The 19,471-nt window shown below is 35.1% G+C and overlaps 1 protein-coding gene across 8 annotated transcripts in view; it reads left to right on the forward strand.

Annotated features, from left to right (window-relative positions):
• Positions 1–19,471, forward strand: part of NBEA (neurobeachin) — a 506,572-nt gene that overhangs the window by 203,110 nt on the left and 283,991 nt on the right. For 7 of the 8 annotated variants that reach the window (XM_057410438.1, XM_057410433.1, XM_057410439.1 and 4 more), the window contains 3 exons: positions 8,428–8,582; positions 12,665–12,791; positions 16,268–16,395. In XM_057410438.1, the coding sequence (XP_057266421.1) occupies positions 8,428–8,582; positions 12,665–12,791; positions 16,268–16,395 (410 nt within the window). The remainder of the gene's footprint in view (positions 1–8,427; positions 8,583–12,664; positions 12,792–16,267; positions 16,396–19,471) is intronic. The other variant, XM_057410434.1, reaches the window with a different exon arrangement.

Below are 19,471 nucleotides of genomic sequence, written 5' to 3' on the forward strand. Positions count from 1 at the left end.
ATTTGTTTCAGGTTTTATAAAATATATACAGTGATTCCATATTTATAAGTAAATCTACGTTGGAGAAGTATATTTGTCACCTTAATCAAACGATATTCTTAGTCCTTGTGAGGCTAGACTTTTATTTTCTTTTTGCATTTGGATGGCTGAGTCCCTTGTAGAAGAATTGAGGTAATTAATAGAAAGATAATATTATCATCTTCTCTGTTTTACAGATACTTCTCTAACTGTAATCACTGATCTTACATGTAGGTAAATACCATATAAAACAAACTCCTGTAAATAGAATTGAAATTAAGAATTTTATTTTATCATCCAATGTGCTCTGCTTTGTTCTGTGTATTCTTTTAATTGTACATTGCTAATATCCTTGTAAAAGTCATTGTGTGATAGGCTACCATGTATATTTCTGTAGTATTTATGCAGCCAAAAATGAAACATAAAAGTAGAAAATGTGGCCAACATGTTTTATCAAGTAGGGCTTGGTGTGCAGTTAATGTATGCAGCAGTTCAAGTACTATCGAATGTAAATGATGAGGTGATATTGATGAAAGGAGGGGATTGAGGTCTCCGGGGGCGCTGATGACGGATTGAACAGAAGCGGCCTTGCACCACACGTAACTCAAGTCTGTCGTCTTCACTGCTCAAAGCCATAATGGGAGGTGGCAGTCTGAAATGAGTTGCCACGGCAAAGAGTATTATTTTTGAAATGCTTTCACACAAATCACTAGGCCCCGCATACAACTTAGTTTCATGCTTTAATGTCATCAGGAGGCACAAATTGGTGTGTCTAATTGTTTGCCACCTGCCAGCAAAATGAGCTGCCAGCCAGCCAGACGGGTTTGATTGTCTGTCAGCTCTTCAATAGATTGAGAGTGACAACATCAAAAATTTCACTTCAAACTCTGAAGCTTTGAGCAGCTTTTCAGAGACCTCTTCCCCACAAATGCTTCTGGACAACTGCATTTTTCAATTAGTTTTCAATATATCCCTGCCTTCTGCCTCATCTGTCTTAAGGCAGCTGTAATTACATTATGAGGTATATAAACAGATTTCTGGGACACTGGAGCCTGGATCTTCAAAGTTATGACATGTCTTTTAATGTCAGACTGAATTCCTTGAAAATAGCATCCAGGTTGACATTTTTAGAAGCAAACACAAAGGGTTATTTCACCTAGATTTGCAACTAATGGAACATAACTCACTCATAATTCCTTTTTTGCCTTCTCATCTTTTGTCTGACAAAAATCAGTTCCCACCATTGATTTTTAGGGTTTGGGGATTTCTTGTTTCTGGGTTTGTTTGTTTGTTTTTTTTTTTGTCAGTTTGCATTTGTGCCACTAGACGCAAGCTAGACCTTTAATGTTTGTGAATTTATTTGTGATTCTACCCAGTACTGCATTCTGAAGCTTATGCTTGCTCCGCTCTCCTTTTTTCTAGAGGGCTGCTATTATTGAAATTGAGAGTGCTTGTGGGTTTTTTTGTCTTATTATTTTTTCAAAGTGAGGTAATTTACATATATTTTCTGTACTTAGCTGAATTATTTCAATAGGAAGCAAGTTTGCATAAGCAGAAAAACTTGAGTTCCTGGAAATGAGATCAGTTATTTTTGCTGCTATTAAATACCTGATTCTCTTTTAATCCATTATCACCTCATAAATTGGAATACGGTGGGTTTGCATAGTTCACATGCTTAGTGAAGTCTTTACCAAGTATATTTTGAAATATTTTGGAGGACACAATTCTGAAGTATTATAATCTTGGGGGTTTGGGTTTGGTGTTTGTTTCTTTTCTTCCCATAGATGGTCCTTGGGGCCAGTTTTAAAAATATGTGTATGCTAGAAAAGGTGGACATCTTGTGAAATCCAAACAGGGCTGATACATGGCAGTTAGTACATAGAAAGAAGGTCTTCAAAAAGTATGTTTAGTATGTTTTATGTACGTAAGCTATATTTAGAAGGACTACTCAGAAAATATATGTGTTTTTGCTAGAATAAAACAGACAAGAACTGTGAGGGAAGAGGTTCAATATTTGTTTTATTATTGCCCACTTTAGGGAAATCATTTATATTCTCTGGTCTACAGAGTCATTGAAATAAAATAGATAAATTGAGAGGTTATATTCCTTTTGCAATCATTAGATTCTTCAAAAGATGATTGCTGAAAAATAGATCTGATTTTTCTGAAAACTTAATAAAAATGGAGTATGAATAAATATGGTTTATTCTTCTCCCAACAGAAAAGACTACTTTTTAAAGTTTGTAATAAAAAATAGCTGGAGAAAACAAAACACTTTCCCCATGAATCAAGAAGGGACAGTGACAGGCGCCATCTGTACTTAGTCATTGCATTTCCCATTACTTTGGGTATCACAGTATCTTGTGCATATGTGAATGAACAAGCTAATCAGTGGTGTGGGAATTAAGTGACTCATCTGGGGTTCCAGTTCACTTTTAATAATTTTATTCAACTTTGTGCAGTGGAAGTTGTGGTCCAAAGGAAAGACTTGAGAGTTCCTCTCTCTAGAGTATCTTTTCTCAGGGAGCAGTTAAAATACACTGCAGAGAATGGGAGGTATGATTTCAGGTCCTGCTAGACAAAGAAGGGAGCTGAATTTGCATTGTCTGTAGTCCTAGAGAGTGTCTTGGCTGCTAATTCACTAAATAAAGTGGGGGAGAAGGTTGAAATACCTCCACCTTAGCTGTTCATTAAGAACAAATTCATCGTAAATTTATGAATAGGTTCAAGTTAACTAAAATTGGGTGTATTAACCCTCGGGTTTTTTCATCAGGCTGTAATTGTATTCCCCTTGTCCATCATTTAGCAATCTGTACAAAGGTAGCTCTTTCAAAACTCCTCTTATAACCCATGTGTTGTGCATCTTTTCATATTCATATGCATGGATCTGTAGATATATCTCAACTGAAGTTTTATTTATGTTTATCAGGAGAAACCAGTATGTCTCTGCTCTCTAGTATTACTTACTAGATATATAGATGAAAATTGTACTGGATTTTTGTCTTGCTTTTTTACCCAAATGGGCCTCTGTAAAATCACTATTAAAGCTGTATTGATTTTTACAGGACTGCTGTTTTTTAGCTCTGCTTTTTTTGACTTTTTTTGCATCATATATGCAGGATTACCCATCCCCATTCTGTCGTCTATATTGATGCTTTTTTATGGTTTTTTTTATTCAGTGTTGTTTGTGGCATTTAATGTGTGACATTTTCATTTATACTGCATCCATATTATTCAGATTTATTAGATTTCCAGTGTTCCCAATTTCTCTGTTCAGCCAGGACCATTTATCTTTCTTGATAGTTAGCTTTCTTTTTATCTCTTGCAGTTTTTCCTTGTTTCTTGTCAGTATTTTAGATCCTTTTAAATGCTTCAGCTAATTTGTCCTGAATGCAAAGGAGGTACTAGTAACTGAGAATTTTATTGGGGGTAAATACTCTCCAACTTGAGGGAAGATCAATGGTCTTTATGTCGTTGTCCTAAACCCACACCTGAGATGATTCATTTTCTTCTATTTAGAAACAAGCAATTTGTGTTTAGTAGATTAGGATTATTTTATAGACTTTAAGATCTGCATGTTTTGATGAATGTATAGTATCAAATTACTGACAGAATCTGTAACAACTGGACATTCAGCACTAATGCTGAAACTGTGTTTCATTTGCATAAGTCTCAAAGATTACATCCTTCTGTGAGCTTTCCATATCTCTTCAGTATACTTTACATGTTTTTAATCCAATTTTTCTACTCCATGGCTTTTGACTCTGAGTTATGTCTTTCCTTCTTGATTTCAGATGAATCTTATCTTAATGCAGTCAGCCTAATAGGAGGTTGTCTAAAGTAGGATTCAAGATGTGTTGTTAGTGCATACTAATGATTACTTGTTACAGAGTCAAATCGCAGTCTGGGGCTGAAGTCAGAAAGGATAGTGGGTAGTCAGCAATATACATGTTTCATAAAGGACTGGACATGTACATACATATGAAGAATATTAATAACTTTCAGAGAAGAAATACTAAGCTTTCTTTTCAGAGGTTAAATTAATCTAGCTGTAGGAACAAGGTAACATGTAATATAGCAGAAAAAAATGTCCCTTATTTTCTACTGTGAATTCTTCTGAAACAACAGGTAGAAGTTGCAGTTTGACAGGGTATTTCTCTGAAAAATTTGCCTGTACAATGAAGCCTGTACTGCTTTTTGAAGAGCACTTCTTTAAAATACTCCTGCTTTATGCTGCTGTGGGGGAGGGGAGGAGGAACAAGAATATTAATTCAGCCTTAAGAGGTTTCACATATCCCAGAAGAGCATAAAGTGATTCTTAATTTAATTGCCACTGCTCAGGTAGCACAAGACATCCAGTATTGGAGGCTTATCTCTGACCTCTTGATTGACCAGAGTGATAGGTTAGAAGGCCTTTAAATTTTAAATGTAGAAGTGATACAGAAAGTGGCTCACAGAGAAAGAGAAGATATAGTGCAGCGTCACCTGATTTGTCTGTCAACAGCAGTGGGTAGCTACATTTTTAAGGAAAGTTAATTTGAGGAAATATTATTTTAATTTCTATCTCTTTTTGCAGTTTAACACGTTGATAGTATTATTTTCTGTTCAATTATTTCATGCAAATTCCTAAAACCCAGAAGAATCCTGTAGCCATTAGCTGATATTATTTAATGAATCAGCAATGCGTAAATAGTATGCAGGTTGAACCAACAATGCTCATCTTAGGCATGATATGAATAGCAGTGATTTAATGCTTAGGTTGATAGTTTGAGAAGGATACTCACAGAGTAACAGCATAGTGATTAGTAGTCACAATTCTCTTTGGAATTGTAAACCACCCACGGAAAAGAGAAATAAAATCCGTTGCTACAGTAAATTGCTACTAAGCTTTTGCTGACTAAGTCTTTGGGGATTATTTGAATCCATGACGATATGATTCAGAAAAATGTGGACCAGTTTGGAACATTTAGGAAGTCTAAAACAGGTTCTGTAAAAGAAGGCCTAAAATGAAAAGATGGAAGTGTACATTTTCTTCTAGTCTGTAGATTTCTTTTCTTCCATGAAAAAAAATCATGAATGAATGACAGATACATATAAGGTATCTATAATTTTAAATTATTCCCTCCCTTTGTACTGTGCTCAGGTAAATAGCTATATTTCTTTCATAAATTTGATTTGTTTTGATTTGCCTTTTTTCACCGAATACCCTGTTGGAGTGGTCTGATTTGTTAGAAGAAGGGGATTTTTACTTGAAAGCAGTCAGTCATCCTCATTCACCTTTCTTTTTCTGCTGTTACTCTGACTGTTTTGCACATTTTTGTTCACTCTATTGTGCTGTTCATGTAGTTTATCAGTCTCCTTCAACTGGATGTCATTCTATATTCACTTGCTATATTTTGTTTTATCAATAGGAATGACAAATTTCGACAAGGTCACCATGTATGACATGTCAACTGCATTTTCTTTCAGTCTGGGATGGTAGTGTATCACTGGTTTTGCCTATCCTTATCGCAGAGAGGTTTCTCTTGATGTTCCTTGATAACTTGTAATTTGACACCACTTGACCTTAGTGTCCTGATTCAGACCTTCAAAAGACTGTCAGCCATATGTAAAGCATTAGTACCTGTGGGATATAGGCAGGATTGTCCTTTCGTGCTACAGGAGATGATTTTCAGTCTTAAACTACACTCTTGAGAAAAGAGTTTTTGCCTTTATAGGAAGCCAGTGCATTTGGAGGTTGGACTAGATGACCTTTAAAGGTCCGTTCCAACCCAAACTATTCTGTCATTCAGTTATGTCCGAGAAGTTAACATATGTGGTCTTTGCTGGGGAAAGTTAGGTTGTCTTTTGGGTACTCTGAAAGACCACTGAGCTGTCTGAAGGTAAGGAGGCAAACCCTGAATTTAGCTTCATCTGCTTTGGAAAAGTAGCAGTAAAATAGGATACACTTTTGCAGCAATTGTATCAGCACTTTATGAGATACCAATACCAGACCTTAGAGGAGGGAAAAATTATTTTACTTAAAATAAAACCCAAACCAAAACAGATCTCACTCACTCTGTCTCACTTTTGTAAACGTTAGAATGGGGGTGTTTCTAATGAGTCAGTCCAGCAATCGGGCACCCCCCATGCTTGTGTCCAGGGTCTGCAGATGGTGACATGGGACACCAGCTGTCAAGTATTCCTCACATCTTCTAGGTCCATCATAGGCTGGCAACTATTTTTCATAGGTTGGCTCCATCAGGTAAATCCCTATGGATTTAAAAAATAAAGCCAACAGTCTCTGTCTTTCCCCACCACTTTGAGTTATCGCTGTTCACTGTTTTTGTCTTCAAGGTCTGGTTATCTTGTGAAGCTACACACATACCTGCAGTTTGATGACCTGATAATTTATGTGCCATCAGTGTAGGCCAGTCTAAAACACCTTTTCCGACTGTGTCCTTCTTGTGTCTCATCACCTAAATATTCCCATTCATTCTTCATTCACACCAATCTTAGCCTTTCTATTGCAGTTCTCTACACTATAGGTAATGATTGCAGTTTTCTTATTAAATTAATATAACCAGGAGATGATCCCACTTAAGATAAAAATCCTAATTTCTTTTTGTGTTTCTGTGGCACTGCAGGAGCTCTGCACTTGAGTACTTATTCGGTATTCCTGAACAACCAGAACTCAAGTATTTGATTGAAGTATTAAGTGAAGCAAAGATATTTGTGTGTGCATAGGAGCTAATTTTAGGAAATTTCATGGCATTATGGAACAGATTAACCCATATAGACCTGTCTTTATTCATGTGTAGCTGCTGCTATGTAAACACTTCATATCAGCAACAATTGTAAGAGATTATCAACTACAGACAAAAGCAATTATTTTAGGGTCATGTATCTTAATCGATAACTACTGCATTGTGCAAACTCATCTTCTCCTACTGGAAGGGGACAGAAAACCACTGATATGCCTAGAATTACATTTCTCATAGTACCTTCATCAGGGTTCTGGTAAAGATGTTGTTCAGAATACAGAGACAACTGGCACGGCTACCCCTCTAAAAGAGGGAGAAAAAAATTGCAGTTCTGTACACTGACATCATATAAGAAGATATCACATAAAACAGCACTTATATGTAATCCTAACAATGGCATCATAAAGACAATTTGCATCACCACTCTTCAAAATCCAGGGAGACTGAGGATTTAGAAATATATGAACAAACCACATTACTGTAAAATTTGTTCTGCACATTTTGATCCATCATGTGCCATCCTATTTAGACGGAAGTGTACCTATTACCCCAATTAGTTGCATTTTCTTGCTTTGTTCTTTGATCACAATGATTAATTTTTATGTACTTTACCAGAAAGGATACATATTAGGATGGAAAAATATTTTTTAATGTTTGCTGATAGAATTTTTTCTGTTTTGTTTTTTTCTTTTTTTTCTCCCCTCAGTTTTTCCACTGAAATGGACTTTTTAGGAACAGTTTTTATAGATAAATAGAAATATTAAGTGGAAACCTGTAAATGTAGTTGTCTGCGCTATGACAGCACTCCAGAGTTGAAGAAATATTAATTAAATGTCTCTGGAATATTTTCTTTCTTCTTCCCTTTTAACACATATAGCAAGTCTTTTAGTTATGAGATTTGAAAAAAAAAAAAAGTGGTTGAAGATTATCTGAGAATGCTTGTTTTTGAATGCAGTGTCATTTATATGTATTATGTCAGACTTTTTGTATGAAAGCCCCTTTCTTTCCTTAAAAGCTTCAATTTCTCAATACTGCTTTTCAAATTTTATTTTTAAATAGGCATGTTTGTCAGTATTGTGAAAGCAATTTACTGTGTTGTATTTTAAGTGTGCTGTTGATTTTAATAATTATGAAAGTTTTCCAGAAGGCTGAGTGCAAAATTATGTTTGTTAGTCAACTCTATTTGCAAGACCAGTATGTGCATGGTACTGAAGAATCAACTACTGTATTCAAATGTTCAGATCACTGGCAACAAAATTGTCATATTAGATAACTTCAGTAAGATCAACAAATTAACATACTGATTAAGACTGCCTGTATATAGGCTACTAGTATGCTGGCATCATTTCCAACACTCAGCGCTGTCTTCGGAAATCTAAACTACAGGTGATAGCAGTGTTCACAACATATCACTACACTGGTGTTGTCTTTCCATTTTGTGGGCACTGAAAGATGAGTTAATTTTCTCAGAATCACATGAAGCTGTAGACAAAGGATAGGCGTATGGTTTTAACGTAGTCTTACCCTATTTCAGAAAGGTTAAGAAAAGTGACATTATTATGTGTTCCTCAGCAACAGTGTTATAACTCAGCATAAACCCATCATAAACAACAACTCTTGCTGGTTCCATTGTTGTTTTAGTAATTTGCCATTTGTTTTTCCCCAGGAGTGTGGTTGTACCAGTAAAGAAACCCCCTCCAGGTAGTTTGGCTGTTACGACAGTTGGAGCTGCCACAGCTGGGAGTGGACTGCCACCGGGTAGTACACCTAATATTTTTGCTGCAACAGGAGCTACACCAAAAAGTATGATTAATACAACAGGTATTGTCCTTAAATATTTTTGTGACCCTCATTTTTTTCTTGTTTGTTTTTTTGTTGTGTTTAAGTGGTGTTTTGTTTTTTAATCATCTTTTTTGTTACTGTTTTTGTACTTCTAAAATAAAAACATAGGAAGATTAAATCTTGGCCTTTATTAGAGCCAGTGTTTCCTCTTCATGTATGTTTATAATCTTTGATAGTGCACAGTGGATTTGCACAGCCTTAAATAAGTGAATAAATATCCATAATACTGTTTTATAAGTATAGTTTAGAATTGAAATGAGCCAACTTCTCCAGTCCTCTTCAGTAGAGGATGTTTATATGATACATACCAATTAACTGCTCCTTAAACAACTAGTTACTTAATAAATATATCATAGATTGTGGAGAGTTAATATTCTGGGCAATTACTCTTTGTCAATGAAAATTATGCTATTTTTGGAAGGTTTTTCAGTATGAACCTACCTAATAATTTAACTGTAGTCATGTATTATCAATATTTGTTTATTGTGACCTAGAGAAGGAGGACAAGAACTTTTTTTAATTATTTATAATAGTAATAATGGGATTGTCTGTCATGAAGAAGCCCACTGACAATGGAGACTGTGGTTTGGATTCAGAAATGAATCCTTACTGAGAGCAACTGATGTTTACTTAAACTCCTTTGAAATGTCTGGCTATAGTCTGTTTTCTTTCTAAACTAAGCAAAAGCACTTGAGAGAAGAGCTCTCTTCATGGATATCACAACTTCAGTCAAGGGTTGAGAAAGTGAAAATCTCCCTGGGTTTGCAGATAATGGAGAGGGAAGTTTTCGGCATCCTTCTGCTTCATGGAATAATATGAAGACACACTCATTATTTTTTCTTTCCTTTTGCAGATTACCTTTAATGCATGGTAATAGAACTTTGATTTTTATAAGGATAAAATATATATATATGTATAAAAATCTTGTAATTATCCTGAGGGAGACAGGAGGAATGAATGCTCTGAATAATGTTATCACTTCTATGGACAGTTCCATTTGTGTAGCCACTTCTGTTAATCTTGAATGGATTTCCTTTTAGGTACTCTTATATCATGCAAAAAAAAAATACCGTACATTGGAAACCTTGTTTTCTAAATGATACTGGATAGTGTAAGCTTTTCAGTCTTCGCTGTGATTAAAGATCTGAACTGTAATGTAGTAGCTCTTCTTTGTAAGTAACTGCATTTAAAAATCAGTTATTTCCTCAATACTGTTCTTAGTCAAGGACAGTATTTCAAATACCATGGTACATTCACTGTGGATTAAAGGATGCTTTTTTCTTTTGGTAGATCTTAGAGTTTGGTTTTTTTTTTAAATGTAGCTGGTTTTGTCTCCTAGACTATGGATTAGCTTGATTAAAGGAAAAGTATTGATTCAATGGACTTTCAGCAAGTATCAGATTTAATTAGAACTACATGTTACATAAGATCTTTAGTAAATCCTTTTATGTCTGAATTCATCTGAATGAGCTTTATTGATGAATTCTTTCAAGAAGTAGTTTCAGAAGCCCTTCCTTTTTAAAAAAGTTTTAACTTTATATCCACATTTTAGAAATGCTAAACACATTGATGACAGTAAAAAAAGTATCTCATTGAAAACATATAAAAATATCATAGGTTAAAATGCTTGGTTTTGCCATTTTTAATTACTATGTTTACAGTAGCCAAAACAGTGACTGTGTGTGTCAGTTTTGAGATATATACATAAAGTATTAAGATAGTTTCTAGTTTATATGCTTGTAGTTTGTGAAATTATCTATTTATTAATGATTTTAAAATAGTATATAGAATTTCATTGAATGGCACTTTTTTTTTCTTTTTTTCCTGTGGTAAAAAGAGACATTTTACAACTTTTTAGAAACACTAGATGTCCCCCCAAACCTATTTACAGTTGTTTTTACAGTATGTAACAGACACTCTAGAAATACAGTTTTATCCTTGAGGTATATTCTGTGCTGGACTTGTGTGTAAAGTGTTTTTTTCAGTTATTCATGGGTTGCAGTCGGTGTTTCCATTCCATCTGCCATCGCTGTCATAGTCAATGTCACTGTCACAGTGTAATGAGATGTATGTTACTGAAGTCCTTTTAGTGCTTTGAAAGCATGTTTTGGGAGATGACAGGTTTTCTTCCTTCATCTCTTTATGTAAGAAACTGGTTTTACAGGGGTTTAGATTGGAATTTCTGTGATTCATATCCTGATTCTTATTTGTATGTTAATCTAGTAGTTCTAGGTCTGGTTGACCTCTTCTGGGACCCTAGCTGGTTAAACAACTTAGCAAGTGCTTTTTTAGACAACAGCCTTTATGAAGAAACTTTGACTTCAGAAGGGAAAGGAAAGAAGCGATAAAAATATGTGTTACTTAGGTATACATGAAAATAAATATGAAAATAATATAAATAGAATAGAATCATAGAATCATAGAATCATAGAATAATTAGGGTTGGAAAGCTACCCTATTCCCAGCTAAGTTGCTGTCGTTTCTAGGTTGAGAGAGATAGCCGACCGTATATATTGTGTTTCTTTCTTAGTATGTTTGGGTACCTTTACAATTTGTATTTAGTTCAAGTCAGAACCCACAGTATAAGCCACAACCCACCTCCAATTTTCGCTATTAAAACAGCAAATTAAATCAATTCCTACTCTAAATCCTGACCCTCACCAGCTACTCCAGTGTCAGCAAGCCCAGCAAATCTTGCTGCTTTTTTATGCTGCTTTGAATACAACTTTTCTTACATGAGCCAGTCCAAATTCTGATCTTTACTGTAACTCTTTTACCAGTAAAAAGCCAAATTAAATTTAAAAAAAAATCATCCTGCTGCCAGAGAATTTTTCACCGTAACCAGCATTTGACCTCTATTTCACTGTCAGCTGCTGCTTAAGCAGCTAAGAAACCATAAATGCTTTGTAGAGCTCCTCAGAAAACTGAAAAATAATGCAGACCTGTGTAATGCAAAAGAGAGTGATATATGAACTGCTGAAACTGACCAGCATCAGGGAGTTACAAGTTATCTTTTTTTTTCAATGGCAGAATAATGCCACTGATCTTTAAACTGGCTTATCCACGCCTCACTGCTGACTTGGATAGATCTTGTTGCCTGTCGCCCTTGTCTCTGATAGCAATATAGCCCCTCGGGCTTTGAACTCTGACTTCAAGACTGTCCCTTGCTACCTCTCTTGCTGCTACCTCTCTTGCAGTGACGTGTTGCACAAGGACTGTGCAACAGGGACAGGGAACAGGGACAGCATTTATCACAGTGCTCTCACTGCAGTTCATGGTCACTTTGAGCCTTTGCTGAATTGATTCAGAGAGGCTGAACTCACAGTGCCATTTCAGCAAACATGATAGATTGGCATTTAGAGTCTAAGTTTATCCCTTAGCTCTGACCCAGATCACTTAAAGTATAAATTTATGCTCTGTCTGCATCTTTTTTCTGGGCAGCTATTCACAACCATTATAGTGATACCCCCACTGCCCTCTCTACTTTTAAGATCTTAAAACTCTCCTTGACTCAAAGAAGGAAACAGAAAAACTATAATTAGGATCCTAATACTCCTCAGACACTACTTTCGCCAACTGGTTCCTAAAGGAGTATACTTTTTTATCTGTCTATTTTCTCTGTCGTATTTGATTTTTTTTTCCTGCCTGTAGTTGCAACTGGGCAGCCAAGAAGTGTGTGTGTATATATGTATATTTAAAAAAAAAAAAAGTCAAATTTCTATTCTCCACTCAAGCTCATCTTAAATATACCTTTATTTTAGAAAGCTCTTGCTTTACAGGATGATGTAAAAATGTTTTCATCTTTGGAGTATAATTTGGGAATAATGGAAATGAGGTAAGGATTTATTTTGCCTGATTTTTGATAACTGCTTAATCTTACTATACTAGAAAAATAAGGTATGAATTTATACAATAGAGTATGTAATGGTTTTAATTGTTTTAGAATATGTAACATTATTTCCTTATTTAAAAGGAAATGAATAAGACAAAGACCCTATTAAAAGTCTTTAAAAGTTATGTTTCCTCAGACTTAATTAAGACCTGTATTTTTTGGGGGACAGGTGCAGTAGACTCAGGATCTTCTTCTTCCTCCTCATCATCCAGCTTTGTGAATGGTGCTACCAGCAAAAATCTCCCAGCTGTCCAAACTGTTGCTCCAATGCCAGAGGATTCAGCTGAGAACATGAGGTACACAAGTTCTATCATTTAATATTAATTGTAATTTCTCCTCCCAGACCAGCTTCTTACGTAAACTGGAGAGGATGAAACCAGACTTGTGTTTGTGCAGCCAACTAAATGGTTCACCAGATTTGAGTTGGTGTGCAAGAGACACATGCCATGGGATCGCTAATACCCCTCTTACACTGGCAGCCAGGAAAACACCCTCTGAAATTTCTGTTAAATATCTTTGTATAATAGGTTATTATTTTGTAAAAGTATTGAGTTGTGCCACAGCACACTTCAAAGACAAATTTTTGACCTGTCTGCCCTAAAAAGGTGATGCAGGTTATACTAAGGAGTTGCCAAGCGTCCCTTAGTTGTCTGTCCACTTTGAGGTATGTTTTTAAGATTGGAGTGGAGACAGCAACCAAGCTAGCTCATGAATAAGTTAGTTTCATTCTCTATTGAGCTAGAAAGAAAATAAACTTAAATCAAGGGCCTTAGGTAGCCTGTAAAATGAAAGTGCTTCAGTGTTTTAACAGACAGTTCTTTTGCACTTTTTTGCTGGTCCTATCTCAAACATCAAGTGGGGGTTGCAGGTGAAATCACAGAAATGGGTGAGGGCCCAGCCTGAAAGTGTGAGGACTCTTGGCTCCGTTCCAAAAGGTGTGAATAATCAAGGAGAGAATGACCATCTGTATGATGTTATTTATTGCTTGACAGTGTTACAAAGCAAGTTAATAACATTATAGTGTAATTAAACCACTCGTTTTGTTTCTTGTCTTCTTAATATGTTAGGACAGTGCTTCACTGAGGGTGAAATGTTTTTTAAAATTCAGATAATGAAGTATGATAAAATTAAACTGTATTGTTAATCAGTTTCATTTTCAGTTGTTTTAACCAATGCAGTGTTCTTGTTTTTTTCACAAGCATTTTGAAAGTTTTTGTCCTGTAATCAAAGAAAAACTGAAGTTGCATAATCTAGAATTCAAATTTTGAATTCAGTTTGAACTCAGAAGTAGCTGGAGTCTGAGCAGTAACTGAAATTATGACTAAAAAAAAACCTGAGAAGGAGCACAAAATCATATATGCAGATAATTGAAATCTAATCAACCCAAGAAATGTCTTCTGTGCTTTTTTCGCTTTTCTCCTCCCCACCCTCCCCCCACAAAATAAAAAAAAAGAAAAAACTAAAACTTTTTTTTTTTTTTTTCCTAACTTTGAATTCATTGTGCTTCAGTTTCTAGAAGATTAAAAGTCAGAGGTGTTTGTGGGGGCAGAGTGCATGAAGTGAAAACTAACCTATCTAAGCCTTCCCATACAGCAGCTGCATAGGAAAAGTGCTGCTTATGGCTGTAGACTGAGCAAAGGGAAGCAAGCAGGAGAATGATCTTGGACTTTCAGACATTTCAGACATTTAATAGACTTGATTGAGACATAGAGTTTTGGCCTGGAATGAGGTTGGGAAGGTGGCGTACCCTAATGATTGCAGGATGCATTATAAGGTATAATAGATGATGGAAGCAGCTGTAGAATAAGATCAGTCTCTCCCCTGTGTGTGTGTTCATGCAGGAAAGTCAGTAGATGGGCCACCTGCTTCCCTGGAACATTTTTGCAATCTCTGTGTACGTTTGGTTTTTTTTAATTCTGTTTGTTGTTTTTGAAACTAAAGGACCAGAACTCAGTATTCAGCACATAAATGCGCCAGGGATTTACATGAAGGAAAAAAGATATTTTTTTTCTCTGCTTAAATATTAATTTCTGTTCTTTGATATGCATTTTTAAACAGTGCTAAGCTTTGATCTCATGTTTTGACAGAACAATATTCCCAATTGCCCACTAGTAGATCCATAAGATACAAAATCTATCAGCTGTCCATTTGGTAACAAGGTGTTTATTTATAGCTCATCGAAAGTGTAAATTAATAGCACATCCACACATTCTGTATTACTTGATTCCTACATAAAAATTGGTCTTACTTTAAAAACTTTTGAACTTGAAATTTTTTCTATTGTATGTAGAGTTTTGAGAGTCAAATGAACTCAAAAATTAGGCCTTTGAAACCAGTTTACAGTGAAACTGTTATTTAAAACAAGGTTTAGAGAAATCTGGATTAATATAGTAGGCTTTTTATCCCTAGCAGCAAAAGCTTGGGGTGGATTCATGAAGCAAATTAAGAACTCCAATCTGGTCACCTGCATTTCAAGTATAGTCAATAGAGACTTTAGCATAATGAAATTCACTAAAACAAAGGCTGGTGATATGAATCCATCTTTTAAAATACTAGAAAATTCATATCTGAATTCAAAATGGGAAAGCAGCACATTGAAAGAAAGCAAGCTATAGGAATTCAGTAAAATATTTTTAACTAATGAAGGAAAACTTCCAATCCATTTATAATGTCTGCTTCCTTTCTAAATGTAGGGATCATCATGTGTTCTGAATTAAAATATCCACAGTTGTTTAGTGTTTATAGATAGTAGATAAAGTATAGAATCAATTCTCTTTGATTCTGTCAAAAAAAGGAACTTCTGCCTATAATGGTGGTTTTGAAAGACAATAATACTTTGGTGGTGTAATTCAAACACAAAGAAAACCCAATCAGTAGTCTGAAAGAGAACAGCAAAAATTCTTGGTAGATGAGACTGCATCTGTAATTTCTATTTTTAAGTTCATTAAGATAACACATCAGGTGTTTAATCCTGACAAGAAAGTTTCAGATGGCACAAGTATTATTCAAGGGAAGGACTTTTAAAAGATACAATCCTTAGAACAATGCTGATGTTCCCATACTATTGCTAGGTTTGTGTCTTCAAACAAAGTTATAGTATTTCTGGGATTTAAGAAGCATCAGAAGTCACGACACCTCATTGTACAAGTAGAAATGTTCCGCTCTTCAAAGACTGTATTGTCAACATGCAGAAAAGTATAAATGCAAAGAAAATTTATTTACCTGGGATCATGTTTCCTCAAAGTGGGAGAAAAGAATATTGTTTTTCTCGATACCTGTGCTAGAGCACTTTCTCATGCGCTCCCTTTTCTAGCATTGCAATGCATGCAATTTGAATGCCTTTGCAATGTTATTTGAAAGCTTGAACAAAAAAACAAGTTACTTGTGATTTCTTTGGGTAAATAAAAACTTCTTTTTTCAAGTTTTCAAATTTATGTAAGATTATGAGATGCATATAAGCTGAGACAGGTGAAATAGACCTACACTTAAATATCTGGCATTCTGCTTACCATGTTTGAAACTGAGAATAAAAATTTTACTTGTTCAGGAGTGCTCTAAATGTTGTAGGCTTTATAAGGCTGACACACTGCTGACTGACATGACATTTGCATTTCCTTAAAGCCATTTAAACACTGTAAAAAGTTCAATGAAATTGTAACCATCCTCTTTTCTAATGAAGCTTACAGCAGCTTTTAAAAACAGGTATGATCTGCCATAATTTAGTTTCTGTTGTTATGTGTTCTTTCCAATCATGGTCTCTGTTCTTCCACAGTATCACTGCAAAGCTTGAAAGAGCCTTAGAAAAGGTGGCCCCTCTCCTGCGAGAAATTTTTGTTGATTTTGCCCCTTTCCTATCCCGAACATTGTTGGGCAGTCATGGACAAGAGCTGTTGATTGAAGGTACTGGTTCTGTTATCAGGTTATATATTTTAGCTATTAGTCATTTGATATGAACAGTTTTTTGTTTTCACTAGCCTTTTATAACTATTTTTGATAAATAAATGAATTAGTTGTTAATGTGTTGTTGATTTCACTTCCTTGCATTTAATTTCATTTAAAGAAATGAAAAGTGATAGCTTTTTTACCCCTTTTTTCCCTAAGTGAGATGCTGTGTAAAGATACATCTGTCATCTTGGAATTAATAAAACTCTTTTATAGTTTGCTTTTTCCTCCTCAGAATATTGATACAAGTGTTTCAGCCTGACTTTGAGAAACTAATGAAAAATACAATTAAAAACTGCAATCAATTCCCATAGAACAAGTTAAATTGAAGACTGTGCTCTGATATTATTGATACGTATATCTATATTTGGTAGGGACACTATTTGCTCATGCAGGTTAGTTGGATTCACACAGGCAAATAAAGTGTTGTCCCTAGAGGGGAATGAAAAGTGATGATTTTTTAAAGAAAGTTACCCTTGGACACTTTTAAGGATTTTTATGGCATTTTATGCATTGATTTTATTACTTCAAAGGTAGAAATTTGCCTTGTAAGTGAGGCAGGAGGTATTGCAGAAATTGCAAATATGTCAAGCTCATGCAGAAAGTAATGAATCAGTGCGAATGCAGGTAAAATAGTGATGGGGTAATTTGCATGAGTAAGCATTGCTCCATTTGCATGAGTATGCATTGCTCCCACATCATATATCCAGATGAATATATACAGCCAAGTAACCTTTTTCCTTCCAGAATTGTTCTTACACAAAATCTTCTTCTTTACTGGGAGGAAAAAGTCTCATTAAGGCAAAGCTTATAATGTGTGAACAACTGCAAAGAAAAAATAGAGCCTTGTGTTCAAATTCTAAAACTCCTTCTATTATACATGTGTTTTAGCTAAATATTAGTGTACAAGCTTTCTATGGTCTCAGTTATTACTCTCCATAACGTTGGCCCTCTTTTAATGCTGGAAGTACTCCTAAATAGCCTTTTCCTGCTGTCTCATTATTATTTAATAATATTATTGTTTAATAATACAAAGGAATGGTATAGCAGCTTGGTAATTCTCAGAAGCTTCAGGTATTTTATACAGTTTATTTTATAGCTATGAATAGGGTGCAGTTCTCACTTAAGGCGCAGTCCTCACTTAATGACACCTGAAGTTAATGGTCTGAGGTAGTCATTGAGAACATGGAGATGACTGTAAGATATTTGATAGATTCCATTCTTAAGTCTCTTATTTCAATGAAGTTGATTGAAAAATATTTAGCAGTGTTTTCCTTTTCCATTTGACAATTGATTAATTGCACTACAGTTTTTTATACAATACAACTAAAATTATCTTGATTTCACCTGAGCTCTTTCATAGATTAAAAAAAATCCTTCATCAGTGCTGTTCCAACTTTCTCTTTTGGTGAGAGTCATAGCAAGAACAAGACTACAACAGTTCCCAGCATATGACAAAGACTGAAAAGCTAGAGACCACAGGAACCTCACAGCTGTATGGCAGTATGAGTTTATCTCATTGTCTGTCCAGGGAGAGAGATGGTTTTATTGTAGCATTCTGCTGATACCCACTTGTACTGCTGTTCCAAATTTTGTCCCATCTGTGAATCAGCCACCTAACTGAGTCTCGGGAATCATTGCTTATAGACCAAACACCGAGTTCCAAAATAAGGACTGTCGTTCCCATAATTCTTCCTTAATGTTATGTCCAACCTTTTCTTCAATCACTTGCATTCCTTTCATTTCTAAAAACTAGTCATTTCTTCCCATGATATTGAAATAGCAACTTGTAAAGAAAAAAATCCAAGCACACCATAGATTTTACACTACAGGACTCTAATTTCTGTTTGCTCCATCTAGAATATTTGGGCTTTTTTTCTTCTTAGCAGAGAACGCAGAAAGCTGTTTTTATAGTCACTGTGTACTTCTCTTCTTTTTTCATTGCGTGAGACCCTTGATCTTAACTAAACTGAATTCTTGCCTAGTTAAGTTGCCTTTAAAAGAGAATTCTCGATTTTCTCCTAGTCTGATACCTGATTTACTTTGAGAAATTTCCTGCCATTGTTTATTAAAAGTGCCAGTGGTGGTCCCTGGAGTGCTTTGAAGTGCTCTCCATGTAATGACTCCTCAAAACACAGGTTTTTAGTGGCATTATTCAAGATATGTGAGTACATAGAATTCCTGTGGGGTTTTGATAATTTAAATTTGGGTTTTACTGGCAAGCAGTAATTAGCTTGTCAGTTTTATATGAAATAGTTTAATTTGTTGCTTTATGTGTAAAAGTTTTAGAATAATCAAAAAGCAGCAAATAAACTTCATTTAATCAAGTCTGAAGGTGCTGTCTGCTTTTCAGATTGATCACATAAAAGTATTTCTTGCATTCTATGAAGCATGTCCTCTTCCTCTGATTATTCAAGCTTGAAATATAAAAATACCTTTCCTCTTCTTGTTGTTTTTCAATATCTCTTTATGGTATGGAATCTTTCCTGCTGATGCTTTGAGATAGGCGTTGTTAATAAATATATTTGGAAATGTGTACACAGCTTAGTTATGATTTCACTTTTTTGTAGTAGCTGAGCTGTCTCAAACTTTTGGCAAAAAATCTTGCAGTCATAACATGCCACCTCATTTTCCCTTAGCTTGTGTCATCATTCTGTCCCATGGAAGACTGGCTGATTTATTGTTTAAGGGAATGATACTTAATATCTAAGCAGTGGCTTTTTAATTTTTGCATGGAGTTGAAATAAAAGGGCTGCAATGATCTGCTCAGTCTAGACCAAAAGCATGGGCCACTAATACTCAAAATTGTTTTGTTTTTTTATTCATGTAAATTCCCAAATACGACTGGTAGCAAAGGAACACTACCAAGTAGTAATCTGACACGGCATAATAGATATTGGTAAAATTTTACTAAAATAGTGTTCATTTTCGCTTTTTCTAAATCAAGTTCTTGGAATCGACTGAATTTCAAGTATTTCAACGTCCCAGAATGTAAGTGGAATTTTTCCTCAATGACAGGTTAAAAAGGACTGAT

Source organism: Pezoporus wallicus, unplaced genomic scaffold, assembly GCF_028554395.1.
Source record: "Pezoporus wallicus isolate ANWC-B61680 ecotype Strahan unplaced genomic scaffold, APGP_CSIRO_Pwel_v1 contig_1876, whole genome shotgun sequence".
NCBI classification, from domain to species: Eukaryota; Metazoa; Chordata; class Aves; order Psittaciformes; family Psittacidae; genus Pezoporus; species Pezoporus wallicus.